This window comes from Boleophthalmus pectinirostris, unplaced genomic scaffold (genome assembly GCF_026225935.1).
Source record: "Boleophthalmus pectinirostris isolate CB_2022bp ecotype Guang Dong unplaced genomic scaffold, ASM2622593v1 HiC_scaffold_10, whole genome shotgun sequence".
Taxonomy (NCBI): domain Eukaryota; kingdom Metazoa; phylum Chordata; class Actinopteri; order Gobiiformes; family Gobiidae; genus Boleophthalmus; species Boleophthalmus pectinirostris.
The window spans coordinates 29,111,265-29,130,207 of record NW_026570971.1 but is presented as its reverse complement, the minus strand read 5'-3'; the positions used below and the strand labels follow the sequence as shown (position 1 = coordinate 29,130,207).

General features: G+C 41.6%; 1 protein-coding gene across 1 annotated transcript in view; it reads left to right on the top strand.

Moving 5' to 3' along the window:
* The window catches only part of si:dkey-288a3.2 (protein phosphatase 1 regulatory subunit 37), a 98,976-nt gene extending 84,644 nt beyond the window's left edge, over positions 1 to 14,332 (top strand). The window contains exon 14 of the mRNA XM_055161564.1: positions 13,974 to 14,332. Within this exon, the coding sequence (XP_055017539.1) occupies positions 13,974 to 14,126 (153 nt within the window). The 3' untranslated portion in view covers positions 14,127 to 14,332. The remainder of the gene's footprint in view (positions 1 to 13,973) is intronic.
* The last annotated feature ends 4,611 nt before the right edge of the window (positions 14,333 to 18,943 follow it).

Below are 18,943 nucleotides of genomic sequence, written 5' to 3'. Positions count from 1 at the left end.
GAAAGTAGCCTTATTTTTTTCATCTTTTCCCGCAGATCGCCGCAGTACTACGAGCATCCTAAACGTATAAATATTGTAAATAGTTGTCTTTCAAGTTTCAGCTTTGAAATCGGGGTGGTAGCGAAAGCCTTTGTTTAGCCTGCGCGGTGAAGAAGTGCAGTTCTCTCTTTCGTTCTCTCTCTCTCTTTCTCACACACACACACACACACACACACACATATACTGCTTTGTGCGAACGCGTAATGAATTTTCACAGATCGAAATACGAATGCGTCTGCTGGGGGTTCCATATGCTCTCATAGCCTTCTTCACGCTTTTTTTTGTGTGTGTGTGTGTGTGTGTGTTTTGTTTTTTTGTTTTTTTTTTGCAGAGTGTACATGTGACTGTCCTGCCCCAGTTTAGACCTGGTCTTCTCCAAGAGCAAAATAACTGGTCCAAATGTGTAACTTTTCCATCTGGGCTGTCCGTCACCTGCTTGTTTCTCCGGATATGTCGTCTCTCTCCTCGGAATGTCCCGCAGTGTGACATTAAACGGCTCTACTTCGCATTTATTCAATTACAGGTGGTTTTAAAGCTCAAAAATCATAGAAAAACAGGCCTTCTGACTGTGAGCGGGGTCGCCTCTCCACAAATCTGACCTGTAACTTAACCTGGTTTGGCCTCTGTACAGATAGAAAGGTTTAATGCCATACTGTGGAACATTCTAGACAAAGCAATAACATCTCCATGGGGAAAAGCATTTGTTCGGACCAAGGAAATCGCTCGATATTCGATATTGATTCCGATACCACGATGATAAAAATTAAACACATTTTAGACAATATAATGTAATTTTCAACGAAAAATTATTAGTAGATTGTTTATTATTATCAAATTATACAAATCTGTCTTATATTTATGTTTTTTGTCAGTATTGATAAGTGTTACAAATGAATTTTGAATTGTTTTTAGTTTTGTAAATTTTTTGACCATTTCGACCCGATTCGATTCCCCAATAAGAAAAACGATATGAGCCACTGGAATACACAACACGTTTTTACTTTTAAAGTGTATTATAGTGTATTATAATTCCTGTTTTTTGGAATGTAAGATTACCAAAACAATAAAAATAGATTCATTTAGCAACTTGCCATGATTTTTACCAACTCTGAACTCTTTTTTTTTTTTTTTTTTTCTTTTTGGGTAGTACAGCGTGCATCGGGCTTCAGCAGTGTCCATTCACAGGTACTGGTCTGAAAAGCTAGAATCACCACAAAATTTAAGTCTATTGTGCATTGACACGTTCAGAATACGCTGATAAAACCCTAAACATGGAAAATGAGCCGAGTACAGCTGTCTTGTGCTGCCCTCTTGCTGTCTAAATCACTCACTCCACTGACTTATTTACCTATTGGAGCTCATCTGGATGTGATTGAGTACCGCTCAGTTTATCAAGCTCTTTTACAGCTTATTATTTTGAGCAAGGGGAAAAAATAAAAATAAAAAGGGGCAGAAGTTCTTGTGCTAATTGATGCATTTTTAATAAACTTTGTGGCACCGTATTATATAAGGACTGGTCATACATGTTGTGTCTGAAAAATACATGACTCAAAAATGACTAGAAACTTATAAAACGTGTTAATATGTTGTTTTTGGCGAGTATAGCGTTTTCAAAAATAAAAGGTATATTGTTGTCTCAAGCAAGGAGAATGATCTGACAAAGGCTTTTTGACGAAATGTGATTTAAACATTTTTTAAAAAGCTTTTGGACATCGGTCATCTGAGTGTGCCATTCATTTTTTTCCACTCAAAAATAAAAGTTAACGTGGTGATTTAGAAGTGGTGTGTTTTAGCAGTTAATACCCCATAGAAATAAAATTACCTCTTTAAAACTCATACTAATACTGCAATATTAATTCACGTATTTGTTTATTTTTGCGTTTCCATATTTTTTCCATAGCCTTGTAGTCTTTGCAGTGGACACACGTGGGCTAATGTGTGTGTCGTGTGTGTGTGTGTCATGTGTGTGTGTTGTGTGTGTGTCGTGTGTGTGTGGACTTCTTAATGACGTTGTAATTCGGGGCCAGCAGGAACCTGCCTTTATCTCTCTGAGTTTAGGAGCAGCACAAACAAAGAGAGTCTGCGACCATGGCACACAGCCAGAGAGAGAGAGAAGAAGAAGAAGAAGAAGAAGGGAGAGAGAGGAGAGAGGGAAGGGGAGGGGGAGGGAGGGAGAGAGAGAGAGAGAGAGCGGGAGGGAGAAGAAAGAAGAGAGAGGGAGGAGAGAGAGAAAAGGGGAGGGAGAAGAAGGGAGAGAGTGGGAGAGGCAAGGAGGAAGAGAAGGAGAGGAAGGGAGAGAGTGGGAGAGCGAGAGGCAGGGAGGGAGGGAGAAGGAGGGAGAGAGGGAAGGCGAGAATGAGAGGGAGGAGAGAGAGGGAGGGAGAAGAAGGGTGACGGAGGGAAGAGAGAGAGGGAGGGAGAAGAAGAGAGAGGGGGGAGGAGAGAGAGGGGGAGGGAGAAGAAGGGTGACGGAGGGAAGAGAGAGAGGGAGGGAGAAGAAGAGAGGGGGAGGGAGAAGAAGGGAGAGAGTGGGAGCGGCAGGGAGGAAGAGAAGGAGGGCGAGAGAAAATAGTGAGAGAGAAGAAGGAAAAGACAGGGCGAAGAGAGAGAGAGTAAGAGAGGAGAAGGGAGAGAGTGGGAGAGCGAGAGGCAGGGAGGGAGGGAGAAGAAGGGAGAGGGGGAAAGAGAGAGAGGGAGAGAGAGAGAGGGGGAGAAGAAGGGAGACAGAGGGAAAAGAGAAAGAAGGGAGGGAGGGAGAGGAAGGGAGAGGAAGGGGGGACGGAGGAGAGAGAGAGAGAAGGGAGAGAGAGAGAGGCACGGAGGAAGAGAAGGAAAGGGAGGGAGAGAGAGAGAAAAGAGAGGGGGAGAAGAAGGGAGAGAGAGGGAGGGAGAAGGTGGGAGAGAGAGAGGCAGGGAGGGGGAGAGAGGGAGAAGAAGGAAGAGGGAGGGGAGAGAGAGAGCCAAAGAGAAGACGGGAGAGGGAGGGAGGAGAGAGAGTGAGAGGGAAGGAGAGAATGAGAGGGAGAAAAAGGGAGACAGAGGGAAAAGAGAGAGGGGGGGGGGGGGAGGGGGGGGGGGGGGAGAGAGAAGGTGGGAGAGAGAGTGGGAGAGCGAGAAGCAGGGAGGGAGAGAGAGGGAGAATAAGGAAGAGGGAGGGAAGAGAGAGAGAGAGCCAAAGAGAAGACGGGAGAGAGAGGGAAGGAGAGAATTAGAGGGAGACAGAGGGAAGAGGGAGAGAGGGAGGGGGAGGAGGGAGAGTGAGAGAAGAAGGGAGAGAGTGCGAGAGCGAGAGGCAGGGAGGAAGAGAAGGAGAGGGAGGGAGAGAGAGAGAAGATGGGAGAGGGAAGGAAGAGAGAGAGAGAGCGGGTGGAGAGAGAGGGAGAAGAAGGGAGAGAGAAACAAGGAGAGAGAGAGGAAAGAGAGGGAGAGAGAGGGAGGAGAGAAAGTAAAGGAAGGGAGGAGAGAGAGGGAGGAAGAGAGACCGAGACAGAGGTACAGAGATGGAAAGAGAGAGTGAGAGAGCAAGAGAGAGGGAGGGAGAATGAGAGACAGAGAAAGGAGAGAGAGAGCGACAAGCACTGATTTAAGCGCTGTCCTTCTGCCTCCTCCTTATACTCCTCTTCTTCTTTCTCTCCTTTTTGCTCTTTTTTCTCCTCTCTCTTCTCTCTCTTTTTAGTGTCCACCCTTCACTTTATTCTCTCTCTTTCTGTCATGCTCTCTCCTCCATACTCTCTTTCTCTCTCCTCTCCATCCTCCGCTCTCCTCTCCCTTTCTTCATCAGTCACTCCAATCACTCCTCCTTTTACTTCAAGTGGTCCGTTTTCCTCTCTTCTCTTTTTCCTCATCTCTGCCTCCTCCTCTCCTCCTCTTCTCGTCTTGTCATTTATCCTTTCATCTCTGTCTTCTTTCCTTCCTCTCAGATTCCTCCACTCTCTTTCTCTCTCTTTGCCTCTCCTCTCTGCCCACGCTCTCTTTCTCTCTCATCTCTCTTTCTTTCTTTTCTTCTTCTTTATTTGTATTTGTTTAGTTTTATGAACAGAAAGTGAAAGCCGGCGTTTCCCACACACATTTGTTGACTCTTTTTCCTTCTACCCCTCCTCTTTCTATCTCCGTATGACCTGAACTACTTTATCTCACCTTTATTTTGGATTCTGTCGTTTATTTCTGTGCACCCTCCTCTCCTCTCCCCCTTTTTCCTCTCCTTTATCGCTCCTTCTTCTCTATGTCTAAAAGATCCTACAACTTTAGCTGTCCATTCGTCTAATCTCCAAGTATTGATTGTTCCAGTTGTCAAATGTGAACAAACATTTGTGAAAGAGAGAGAGATAGAGGGAGAGAGATGAAGTGAGAGATTGAAAAAAGAGAGGAAAGGAGAGAGTGGAAGAGAGGAAGAGAGAGAGAGTCTTAGAGCTTTAATCCTCTTACAGAAAACTATTAACAACACTTTCCCGTGAAGTTCTACTGTACAGTTCTTCCTAACTTGTCCTCATGTGTCACCTGCTTGTTTCCATGGAGACAGATAAGACTGATGCTGTACTGTGGAACATTCCAGGAGGCAGGTGGCGGACCCTCCACCCACCAGAAAAGTTACACAGTGTGCCTTTAATACACTGTTTTCTGACTTTCTGACTTTATGAACTTCACACCCGTTACACCAGTGTGAGAAGGTTGTTTCACTCCTCACCCCCTCACGCAATCTCTCTGCCACTTCAGTCCTTGTGTCATTCGTTCATTCGTTCTTCAAAATAAAACCAAAAATAAGAAAATGAAAAAAACAACAGTTTTCTTCATTATTTGTCTCTGAAACCAAAATGAAACAACGGATAACAGCCATTTCCCGTTAACGTGACTTCCGTGACTGCGATGCCGGACTTTTGCGCCACATACGGACTGAACCAGGACCGGGACCAGACCGGGACTGAGACTAGGACTGAGACCTTGACTGAAACCAGGACTGAAACCAGGACTGAGACCAGGACTTAGAAACGGGACCAGACAAGGACTGAGACCGGGATCAGACCAGAACTGAGACTGGGAACAGGACCGGGGCTGAGACCGGGACCAGACCAGGACTGATGCCGGGACCAGACTGGAACTGAGACCAGGACTGACACCAGGACTGAGACTGGGACCAGACCAAGACTGAAAACGGTTTAGTCTTGGTGTAGTCCTGTTTTAGTTCTGATTCAGTCCTGGTTCAGTCTGTATGCGGTGCAAAAGTCCAGCATCGCAGTCACGGAAGTCACATAAACAGGAAACGACCATTATCTGTTTTTTCATTTTGGTTTTAGAGACAAATAATGAAGAAAGCAGTTGTTTTTTTTCATTTTCTTATTTTTGGTTTTATTTTGAAACGATGAACGAATGATACACGGATTCACTTCTTCCCTTTCTCTCCCCCTCTTTCTCGCTTCCTCTCCTCTCTCCTTTCTCTTCCTCCCACTCTCCCCCATCTTTCTCCCTGATCTCAACTTTCACTTCCACTCTCTCTCCCTCCCCTCACACACCCCTTCTCCTCTTTCTCCCCTCCCTCTTTCTTTTCACCTCTCCCTCTCTCAAATACCTCGCTCTCCTCTCCCCTCTCTCCTGTTTTTTTTTTTTTTTTTTCACCTTTCCTCTCTCTCCTCTCTTCTCTCTCTTTTCTCTCCTCCCTTCTGCCTCTGCCCCCCCTTCACACACCTCTGCCCCCCCTCTCTCCCCTCTGCCCCCCTCACACACCCCTGAGCTGGCACGGGCCCTGGCGTGTGCGGGGCGGCTGCTGCGTGGCGAGCCTGCCCTCTGTCATTCACGCAGGGCCGCCCTGTCCAACTGTCACTTCCTGACAGGACCATAATCAATCTCTTTATTAACTGCTCTGCTGCCGACCACCGCCACCAAGAGAGGGGGAGAGAAGAGAGGGAGGGATGGATGGATGGAGAGGAGCAGAGAGTTTAGGCTGGTTTGTCAAATTTGGGACTTGGTGACTTGGTGCCGCAAAGCTCAGACAATATTCATGAACAAAATCTGTGAACATGGATATTAAAATAGTAAGAATAAAACGTCCAAGTCATGCCAAATGCTGTTGGTGGTTAGAGCGTGATGATGCCAGATGGGGGCATGTGCCAGTTTCCCCTCTGTTTTCTCATAACAAACATGTAAACATAAGAATCACACATGTTGAACCTAACTGATCTTTTGTATGAGTGACTTTGCCCTAGAACTCACTATTTAAAAGCAAAAATCTGTCTTTTAGCAATCTGGACTTTAACTGCCGCCTTCTATCTGTGCTCAAACATTACTGGTCTGTGTAATGATGTCATCTGAAGCCCAGCAAAGTCAACCTACATCCAAATGTGCAAATCTGTTACAAAAAGAAGAGGAGAGCCAAGGCACTCTGACTTAAAATACAAGTCCCTTATTTGACTGTAATGATGCAGTTTGACCAAGTCTTCTTAGGTAGCCAGGCTGGTGCCACCTAGAACTTCTGCTCAATTTCATTTCTATCCAGCGACTAGGTCAGGAATCAAAATACAATAGAGGGTTAGCAAAAAAAAAGTGCGATTTCGAGCACCAGCCAATCAGCGAAGAGTGATATATTCAGTGTTGTCAGCGATTCCCGAGATCGAAGATTTAAAGCTGGAACAAAGAGAATGTTTGGTGAATTTTATCAAGGGGAAAGACATTATTGCCCTTCTTCCTACGAGATTTGGGAAAAGCTTAATATACCAGTCAGCCCCGTTAGTGGCACATTACATACCTCACAGCAATTGGTTAAATGATAAAAAGTACCCGCCTACCGTCGAGCGAATGAAATCCAAAGCTGCGATGTCAGACAGTTTGTACAAAGTGAAACAAAATAAAACCAGCTGATGAATCAGGCTGGCGCTACCTTTTTTCATTTCTCTCCAGTGACTAGGTCAGGAATCAGAATACACTAGATGGTTTGCAAGAACACCAGAAGTTGTAGACCACGCACCAGCCAATCAGTGAAGAGCTGTGAAGCCATGATGTCAAACTCGTCGTGCCTGTCTGGGTCCCTTTTGTGGTACAGCACAACAGTAAACAAAGCGTCAAGATGGATGTAGAAGAAGACAGACTCTGTGTTGGCCACGATTCCCGAGATTGAGGATTCAAACCTGGAATAAAAACAATGTTCACAATTTTATCAAGGGGAAAGACTTTATTGCCCTTCTTCTTATGGGATGTGGTGCATTACATACGTCATGACCAAATAACAGCGACTGGTTAAATTAAAAAAATACCCGCCTACCGTCGAACAAACAAATCCTAATGCTGCGAGGTCACACTGTTTCCACAAAGTGAAACTGGCTGATCAATCAGGCAACTTCTTCAGTGCATTCATGACAAAATGATTTATCAAAATATGTTGGAACAGGCCAATCAGAAAGTTGAAATGTATTTGATAATTACATATTTCTATAGCTTTGAAGGAATAAAAACTGATCAATGCAACTTTGAGGGAATAGGCTTGAATTTAAGTGACATGAAGCATTAGTTTTCAAGTTAACAGCTCCTTTTACTTTTAGTTCAGTAGAGATCAGCAATTACAGGGCTAAACTGATTCAAATTATTCTAGTGAAGGTGTGTGAAGATTAAAAACACTGGCGCGCATCACAAGGTGGAACAGTTTTCAGTTTAAGAGCCTAAATATGCAGGGTTTGTGTGTTAAACATGTGTGAATGAAACAAAACACAACTCCAGGTCTGTTTGTGATGAGGAAACATTAACAGCATAAATCAGGAAATAGTGTAATGTGGGTCCTTTAACAGAACCCTGAGCCGAGTCTTCATCAGACAGAGGAGGAGAGGACTGGTCCAGCCCCAGACCTGCTGCTGGGGCTGTGGATGGGTTTGGGATGCTGGGCTTTCCTGACAGCATCACACCCGTCGTCACGGCGATAATTTATGAGGCGGGAACCAGCATCAGTGATTCTGGCCCCGACTCAACTCTGCTGTGTCCCTCCACGTCCTCTGCCTCACCGTGTGTCTCTGCGGCGTATTTATTCACTATTGGAACTTTCCAGTGGAGGGTCCATCACCTGCTTGTTTCTATGGAAGTGTCTTTGCTCGCCTGGAATGTTCCACAGTGTCACATTAAACAGCTCTGTCTTACATGTATTCCATTACAGGTTTTATAGCTAAAAAAAAAAAAGAAAAACAGGTATTCAGGCGGGCAGTGGGGTCACTTCTCCACAGATCTGACCTGTAACTTGGCCTGGTTTAATCTTCATGAGGATAGAAAGGTTTAATACCATACTGTGAAAGAGACAAAGCATTAACATCTCTATGGAGAAAAGCATTTGATGAACTCTCCTCCAGAAAAATTACACAATGCACCTTTAAGGTTCATAAAAAAAATGACATGAGTGATTGACAGTTTTGATTCGATTTTATTCAATTATGTATTAACCAAGTATGTATTATGTATTTATTCCAGATTTGAATTGTGCACATTTGAGATTTTGCATCTTAGAGTGTGATGCTATCTGAAGGCTCTGCTCTGTCTGTAGCTCCATTACTTAAGTTAGACTTTAATCTGAGCTTCTTTTTAACACAGTCTGATCAGAAAGAGCTGACTTAGATTGGAACCTTTTGTTGAAAATCAAACACTTAAACACTATCATGAATGCTCGTATTGTTCACAGACTCTTGAAAATGTGCTGTTTAAATCGATTTTTTCTTAAATTTTCAATCTAAAAACTTTTTGGTAGTTATTGCTAATGTGTGCATTGCAGAGATGGGGACTTGCAAGTTGTGACTAGGACTTGAGTACATTTTTTAAGAACTTGAGATTTGAATTGATAAAATGGACTAAGACTTGGGACTCGACTTGGACTTGAAGGTCAGTGACTTGGGACTTGACTCAGAGTTGAGGCTTTGTGACTTAAGAAGACTTGATTCTTCTCCTAAAAAAAATGATGTTTTTAGAAAATACTTTTCTCTTTACAGCTGATAAATGTGGTGCTTAATTTTAACAGGACCAAACTGGAAGCTGTCCCTCCCACTTCTTTGCTACTTTGGATGTAATTGAAGTACTGTGATGTGGTATCCTCAAATGTACTACAGTAATATACAGTACAATGCAACATAAAGGGAATATAATAGAGGGAACTACATAGAACATGATCCTTCCATTTCAAGACAGACTACACGACAAAATAACTGCATTTTTAAATCTTAATTCTTTTTGTTCTGACCGTAATGATTCGCACTAAGGACACACTTAAATCTTGTCAAGACATTTAAAAAGCAAAAAAAATTAGCATTTCTACAACTCTATAAATACTCACATATAAATATACCATGGCTTTTTAACTACATTTTACTTTAAAATTCATATAAATTACAAAAATCTAAACTATATTTGGTACTTTGGTTTAAAGACGAAATGACTTGAAGCTCAAAGCAGACGACTTGGACTTGACTTGGACTTATGGGCCAGTGACTCGAGATTCGACTTGGACTTGAGACTTACTTGAGAATTGCAAAACAGCGACTTGGCCCCACCTCTTCTGCATTGTGTCACCATGGTAACACTCCAACACAGAGATGCACAGAAACACACCACTAACTTCATGTCCCGGCAAAGTATCACACATCCAAATTACAAATACATTTTTCTTTCTCCTCTCTCTGTGAACAAGTTGTGAATCATTGTGTGTTTATTTATAATTTTTTCCACAAATTCACATCATTTATAAACAAAATCTGTCCACAGCATTTTCACAATTAAAAGAAAAACATTAACAATTTTGGTGAATTGGTGAAGTGAGTCAAACTACCCAGAGAAAAGTGCGTCCATAAAAGTTTATTAGAGCCTTTAATCATAGCTGTATAACTCAGATTTATGTGATCTCTTGTTGAAGAAAATTACATGGAAAAGATTTGGTCCAATAACTGCCACACCTGAAGATAGACGGTCCACTTTTGTGCCAAATGAGAATTTTAATTTTTGCCTCTAAAAGTTTCATTTCATGTTTCGGTCTGTTAGATCGTCGTGTATTTTTAAGGCCACAGTTGCTCAGACAGCTGGTTAGAATTACTCGTCCTTTAACTTCAAAAAAGAAACCATCTCTTTAAAACCACTTTTCATTCACTTTTTTGTTTCTTATGTTTGTCTTTGCTCATCTCCTCATGTCTCTGCTTTGGGTATCTTGAAAAGCACTATACAAGCGTTGTGTATTAGTATTTTTATTATGAGGCATATTAACTAGAAGGTTGATGGTATAATTCCAATTTGTGACATTGCGTTGTTTGGTTGGACACTTTACTGACCTTGACAATGTTTATGTGCTGGTACTTTGAGAGTCCATTGGTGCAGATTCACTCATCAGTCTGTCCCTGGGCAATTTGAAAGCTTTGGAACTTATAATTATAGAGCGTATGTCTAGGGTGACCAGATTTTCAAAATTAAAAACTGGGACACCCCCGGTTTGAGGTGGTTGGTAATAATAAAACTGTGAAACGAGAGTGTAATGAAGGAAAATTGTTCTGCACTCGACCATTCATGACTAACACGTGAGTCAGTCTAGTCACATTTTCTTTGTGGTTTGGTCGTTTTTAAGCAGCTTTTCTGTATTGTACCTAAAGAAATGACAATATATGCCTCTTTTTATTGTTGGCAGGCATAAAATTTGTTGTAGTAGACCAAACAGAAAGGCAAAGACAAGGTATAAAAATAAGTTTAAATTTAATAAAGTCAAAAAAAGATATAATTTACAAAGGCTCAAATTAGGCAAATTATTAACAAAAAAGCTGGGCCCAACTGGGGTAACTCAAATCAAACTGAAAAGAACAAAACTAACCCCCCAGACAAAGGAACAGGGCTGTTTAAATACTTGAGGACCAAATAAAGCTAAACACAAGAGGCAGGAATTACTCTAAATAATTAACTACACCACTAAGTTAATCGAAGTAACAAAAAGGCAAATAATTACTGAAAATAATAAGTGATAATAAAGTGACCTTAAAGCAAACTAAACAAACTAACTTAATAAAACTAATAGGGATGGGCATTCGATTAAATTTTCTTAATCAATTGTCGGGAGAATTAACGATCGATTATCGATTAATCATTAACGTTATTTATATTATAATTTATCATCATTATTACTATCTGTACGACTAATCTGCATTAAAAAATTCAACTTTACGACATATAAACTGTAACTGCTCTAGAGCCACATCAGCCTGTTTGACATTATAAACTTTGCTCAACTGTCACAGAAACGAAACTTAAACCGCATGGCTCATTTGCATAAACTAAGTGAAGGGAAAAAAAACTGCTCTTTTGCGCAGATGTGGTTCCACTTCTGTCGGATTGAAGGACATGATTCAGTGGAATACAGGTTAGTGTGACCATATTTGCGTTTGTCAAAACCAGGACACCACAGTACGGGGGGTGGGCGGTGGGGCCTCGTCATCGACATTGTGCTACTCTCACCTGGCAAAACTTTTTCATGTTTTCGGTGTCCTGGTGAACTTTTTCCCACTGGACACCAAAACATATGTGCTGCTTTGTACACTGTGCACATGGCCTCCCACTTGTCCCAACCGGAACGGAAAGCGTGGAATTTCTTGTACAAGTCATCGTTAAATACGCATTTGTGCTTCGGTACTTTGCAGACTGACCGACTGTTTGTGTCTCGCTTGTTCTGAGTGCAGAGAGACACATGTACGGACCCCTGTTTGGTCACGCTACACACAGCAACCTGCATTCAGTTTGTCGATGAAAATGAACGATGAAATTCTTAATGATCAATTATCGATTAATCGACTAATCATGGCCATCCCTTAAACCTAACTAAATAGTACTCTCTCCCCTCCTTGTTCGGTCATGGTGGCCTCTCCCAAGGGTCCTCCCTCCGGTGCTCAAAAAAACACCAAAAAGAACAAGTGTAAGTAAATCAGACTTATATTAACTAAAATGTGTGCACTCAAATTAGAATATAAGAATAAATAAAGGAATTAAAGTATGTGTAATGTAACTAATTGAATGTAAATGAAATTAAATAATATTGACACTATGGAGTGGTGGCAGAGGTATCCACCACATTTGTTAAAAATAGGGACACCTGGGACATTTCTTGTATAAAACTGGGACAAATCACTGGTTTTGGATAAATCTGCTGGGACAGGGGGACACAGGGCTCAAAATTGGGACTGTCACGGGTAAATAAGGATGTCTGGTCACCCTACGTTTGTCCTTTATCAACTGTGCTGTTAGCATGCTAGTTATTGTTATCATTACTTAAAGTGCCTATGACAGGTTGGACTACACATTCTACTAAAACACAGTTAAGATCATTATAGTTGAGATTTTACCCCTGGCTTTTTTTTAGCTTTACAATTGTCCTATAAAAATCCTTGTTGGAAATCACGACATCACACTAGGGAATTCCTGTTACCTAGCAACAGTAGGCCAAAACTGCTGAATAATGATTTGACAAATACAAATATAACAAAACACCATTATTTTGTTGAAATATGTGTCATCAGTGTGTTTAGAACTTCTTTTTGAACATATTTTTCAACTTTTCTTCACAAACTGCTTCTCGATTGGTGTAAAACTATAATTTATATTTACAGCAAGTATTATCCCATCAAATTAAGTTTAAATTTGAGAATAATCAAAACATGACATATGCACTTAAAAACTGGCAGAAAAACTCTGCTCTGGCTTCTGAAAATCTTATGAAAAACACTTCCTCACTTGCATAAGGTAAGTGAGGAATAACTTTGGAGTGCTGAAGTTTAAAATTTCACGTTTTAAGACAAATGACACAAAATTGATTCTTGTGAGCTTTAAGTCATGTTATAATGTTGTTACCTCGTCAAAAACAGACCTGGAGTTGTGTTTTCTTTCATTCACATGCGTCTGAGTAATCCTTTGTTATTAGTCTGTCTACTTCTCCAAAGCTCAAAATGCTCTGTTCCACCTTGTGACGTCATGAAGTTGTAGTTATCAAATTAACAGTTGCGTTTTACCTTTTGTTTAGTAGAGATTGGCAATTCCATTGATCCAAATAAAAGTGAAAGTGAGTTTAAAAGCACTTCGTGTATTCAAATCAAAAGGTGGAACAGAGTGTTTTCTTTCTGAGAGAAGAACTAAGATCCCGTTTACACTGAAACGAATCTGTGTATCACCGTATCGGACACGATCTGCGTCCACACACATCGTTTCTGTGTCTGCAATCATTCCCTTTCCACACAGCTTTGAGCATATTTGTTCACGTTTTACAGAAACGAAACTTAAAACTGCATGGCTAATTTGCATAAACTAAGCGCTCACAAAACAGCTCACTATTGTGTGCTGATGCGGTTCAGCTTCTGTCGGACTAAAGGACACGACTCAGTGGGTTATATGTGTTCTTTCTGTGACAGAGGGGTGTTCTGCTGATGGTGAGTCTCTTCTGTGCTTCTGTCGTGTTGGAGATGGTTCATATGAAACTTTTCAGAGATCATACATCTGCAGGTCATACGCATAGATCGTACATATGAATGGACATACATTTTAGCCTCTTAGCATTTTGGTGGTGAATTACTTCGCTGGAGGAAGTGCTTAGACCTACATCAGTGTATCAGCGTTTTCAGGCGTCCACACGGTGCTGGATCAGATCCGTCCTCAGATGAATTCGTAGGAGCTGGCGATACCAGATCTTTACGTCTCTGGAGCCATTTTCAATCGGATTAGTGTGGACGAACACTGCATCCGCAACAAAAATAATTTGAATATGTACTAGTGTGGACGGGGCCTAAATATGCAGGGTTTTTGTGTTAAACATGTGCGAAAGAAACAAAACACAACTCCAGGTCTGTTTGTGATGAGGAAACAACATTAGAACATAGATCAGAAACAACGTAATATGGGCCTTTCAAGTACCAAATTATGAAGCGACTTATTTGCTATGTATTTTGTTTTATTTTATTTTACAGGACAAGCTTCTGATGGAGACGCAGATTAGCCTACGCTCCGAAATCACCCAGCGCTGTCTTGCGAACGCGAGCAGCTCTGGCTTCTCATCTATCCCAGACTCACTCACTTCTACGGACAACACAGATCACCACGACAACTCCCCAACCAGCTGAAAAAAAACCACAACAAAACAAAACAAATCCTTTCATAAAACCAAAAGTGAACAAACGGCTAACCTTGTAGACCACCTGAGAACGCCGCTCGCCACTCAGTCATCGCCGCGGCAACACGGGACCCCCAACCCTAACAGCTGATAGGAGATATATGCGAATAATAATTCTATGGCAAATAATGATAACCATAAAACTCCAAATCCCGGTAATAAAAGTAGAGTAGCGCTCCCTTGATGGAGAGGGGGCCTTCCTGCTGTTTGACGCTTAATGTCCCCACCGCGCAGCTAGCCGTTTTCCATAAAGCAATTTTGCAAGCTCGCTCCCGACGTGAATCACCTAGAAATGAAGCTCCTGCACCCCCCCCCCCCCCCCCCTCCTCACCCGCCCCCACCCTCCTCACCCCTCCCTCACCTGACAATAGTTACACCTCTGTTTGCGCGTACGTGTTGCTTTCCCTCCATCATCTCTTAATGTTTTGTGGGACATTGCTCTGTGGCGCCATTACGGAGACAGACCTGGAGTGAGCCAAGTTTTCAATTTCATTTGTCAATCCGAACGACGTGAAAATGTTATTGCAGTCTTTCTACAGCTACAGTTAACTACGAGGATCTCTGTCAAAGCGCCGGGCAGTGGGTATTAACTTCAAGATTGCATTTGCTGTTTTATATTATTGAGTTATTTTGGACGTTACTCATAATTCTATTAAATATATTTGACTCTGCATCTGTTACTGTTGATTTTAATGCTAGGATTTCACTATTATAACTAGGGCAGGGTATCATTAAGAAGTTGTCGATACAATGCATACCTCGATACATAGGCCACGATATGATGCATCTCAATCAATTCAATACGGTTCAGTAAAAAACAAAAGCTTAATCATGGCTCTGATACTAAAAATCTTTGTTAAACCACTTCCAGTGCAAAGTCAATAAGAAAAATGCCCATTTTAATCATCAAAGCAGTGAAAATGTCAGATGTGTTGCATAAACGAGGTTCCTTCAACTAAATAAACGACAAAACTGTAGCGCTCTAACAAAATAATTTTGTAAAATATACCAAAAAATACTTTTGCCGATATATCGATACAGCAGCCCACGATATTGATACTGTGTCATCAGATTAAACAATACGATATATTGATATTTTGATATTTTTGCACATCCCTAATTACAACGTGACCCAAAGAGCCAAAATTTCTCCTACTACTTCCTGATCTACATATGTTATAATTTTGTTTCTTCACAAACAGACCTGGAGTTTTGTTTTGTTTCATTCACACATTCACACAAAACCCTGTATATTAGGCTGAGTTCTTCTCTCAAACAAAACAAACTTCATATGTCTTCACTAGAATCATTTGGATAATTTCAGCCTCGGAATAGACAATCTCTGCTGAAATAAAGGTTAAAGGTTGCTTTTAACTTGAAAACTACAGCTTCATGACATCACAAGGTGGAACAGAGCATTCTGAGCTTTCGAAATGTAGAAAGACTAATAATAATCCATGGTGGCACAGTGGCTTAGTGGCTAGACACACATCAAGAAGGTCATGAGTCTGAAGAATGGGTCAAACACACAAGAGACATTTCTCTATTTGGTTAATAAAAACAAGTGTACCTTTACTGCGCGATGATAAACATGTATTCTTACTGTGAGTGAGCCTCTCCACAGATCTGCCTTGTAACTTGGCCTGGTGGCGTCATCCACTAGGCTCTATGCAGATAAATACATCCAACGCCATAGCTGAAGGTAAAGCTAAAACTGAAGATTTACACTAGGGATGTAACAATAACCGAAATATCGTGATATCGTATCGTTAAAGTTCTCATAATAAAATCGTGGACCATCACAATATATATCAAATTACAAGTGTCTTTGCTTAAATTAAGAGTTATGGTGGAGCATTAGGTAAAAAAAAGACAGAAGGAACTACATAGACCATGATCCTTTGCTCCATTTCAGTGCAGACTACAAGAAGAAACAACAGTTCTAAGCACTTTTAAGTCTTAGTTGTTTGGATTAAGTCTTGTCAAGGCATTTTAAGACGAAAAAGTAGCATATTCACAGTTGTGTTTGCCTCCACAAAATATTTCAATAAATATCGTACATTGAGATGTATATCGTGAAAATATCGTACTGAGAGATTTGGATATTGTTACATCTCTAATCATGACCCTCCTCACCATATCGTGAGCTTTCCTACAAAATATCGTAATAAATATCGTACCTTGAGGTTTATACTGTGACGATATTGTGTCATGAGACTTGGATATCGTTACACCCCTAATTTACACTGATGAAAGTAGAGCCCCCTAACCTAGCCTGATTCATCAGCCGGTTTCACTTCGTAGAAACCGTCTGACCTCGCAGCGTTAGAATTCGTTCACTTGATGGTAGGCGGGTACTTTTTATCATTTAACCAATCGCTGCTATTTGGTCGTGACATATGTAATGCGCCGCTAATGGGACTAACTGGTATATTAAGCTTTTCGCAAATCCCATAGGAAGAAAGACAATAACGTCTTTGATAAAATTCACCAAACATTCTCTTTGTTCAGGCTTTAAATCCTCGATCTCGGGAATCTTTGACAACACCGAATGTATGGCTCTTCACTGATTGACTGGAGCTCAAACTTGTACTTCTGGGGTTTTTGCGAACCGTTTATTGTATTTTGATTCCTGACCTAGTTGCTGGAGAGAAATGAAATTGAGCGGAGGCAGTAGGGTGGCTAACTTGAACCCTCTTTGTTACACAGTTTACCTCCTACAGAATACTTTAGTCATTTGATAAGATCTGATTCAATATGAAAGCTTACCTACCCAAAAATTTAAAATAAATAGTGTAATTTCTTTAAGTATGTTTGTTACGGTAGTCAAGGTCTATCCACTCCACAAAAAACAAACTGTAAAAATGGGGTTACCTGTACCTCATTTAAGCAGCTTAAGCCCTCAATGCTTGAATTCTCATTGACACCAAGCGGGGTCCATGGTTGCCTCTTTGGCCCTGGCTCTGCATAAGGCGTCATCAGGCCTATTATTGGAGCTCTGCTAAAATATGCAGTGAGTCAGTTGAACCTGTGAACTCCCTGGTTGAGAGTGTGTCGAGTCCGCAGGGCTTGGATCAACATACCCTCTGAGCCGTCCGTGATTGACAGGTGAGACCAGACGGGAGCGTTGTAACATGGGACATTTCGGTTTCCTCCACGGGACCTGAGAATCGCACCTCCTCACGGCCCCCCCGCCTACCTGCCCCAGTGCCCCCCAGCCTCAGAGGGGTGGAGGGAGGGGGGTTCTGTGGATCTAGGGCAGAGAGCAGACTGGCAGCAGCAGGTAGGCCCCATGACTCAATTCATCTGCACCTGATGGTTCTTCTGGCTTCACTCTGTCTTCATCCATTGCCTCTTACGTGATAGATGAGGAGGTGGATTTCCTTACACTGATTTTTTTAAGGTAGTATTATGCAAAATTTAACTTTTTGGAGCTTTCTACCATGTTATAACGTGTGTACCTTATCATAAACATGCCTGAAGTGGCGATATAATCCATGCGTGTTTGAGTAATCTAGCAATCTCTCCCCGTTTTAGCAGTACACTTCTGTTCAGAGCTCAGCCCACGAGCCTATGTCAATTTTTTATGTTTTTTTAAAATATATAAATATAAATATAAAACAATACATTACAACTTCACAAACCTGATGCGATGTGCAGTTAGTGGAATGTACGTGATTATGTAATGGTAGCGCTCTGAAACGGAGGTGACTTTGCACGAGAAGCAAAGGGAAGGGTACTCAGAGCTTCAAAAACAAAATGTCCTCAACAATTTTTGCATTTCCAAGAAAATAAAAGGTAACATTGTGATCTAAATATGGGTTAACAATGAATATTCCATGGAAGTACAATGCTCCCTCTTTAAAGATGCACTATGTATCTTTTCTAGTGGAGGGTCTGCCACCTGGTTGTTTCAGTGGAGATGTTACTGCTTTGCATGATTTGCATGATGAACCATCACAGGCCTCACAGCGTAACAGCCTGAATCATTTCAAATGTCATTTGATCTGTCCTCAGCTACTCAGAACAGAACAGTTTTTACAACAACAAAAAAACAGCAAACAAATCTTATTGATCTATGCAGTTCATTTGTGTATTTTGCTTTTATTTTGTATTTATATAATGTAATGTAATTCCATATCGCTATGTTTTTATTGCTTCAAACACTTTCAGAAATGTGCAATGGGCTTGCCTCTCAGCTGATCTGACCTGTAACTTGGGCTGGTGGCTTCAGTTTTTTATTTTATCTCCACTGAGATAGATTAACGCCATGCTGTGGAAGATATCAGCAGAGCATTAACATCTCCATAAACACAAGCAGGAAGCAGGCTCTCCACCAGAAATATTACATAGTGCTCCTTTGAAGTTTGCTCTAACTTTCTTGTTAACAGTGCATTATTTGGAGTTGCTGGCTCCTCTCTCTTCACCTCTGATCATAACTGATGTGGTAGTGGCGAGCTCCCAACCTCCCTCACCTCCAGCCAACAGCCCCAGGACTGGATTTAGGTCGAGACCAGAGCCCCGATTCAGCCCGATTCCACCTCCTCTGCCCCAGCTCCTCTCATCTGACCCAGTCTGACCCAGTCTGCCCAAATCTGCCCCAACTCTTCTAATCTGACGCAGTCTGTCCCAACTCTTTTAGTATGCCTCAATCTGCCTCAATCTGTCCCAGTCTCCACCAGCCACCTCCAGTCTCCTCCAGTCTGCCTGAATCTGCCCCAGTGTCTGCACCATCTTCCTCCAGTCTGCCCCACTCTCCTCCAGCTT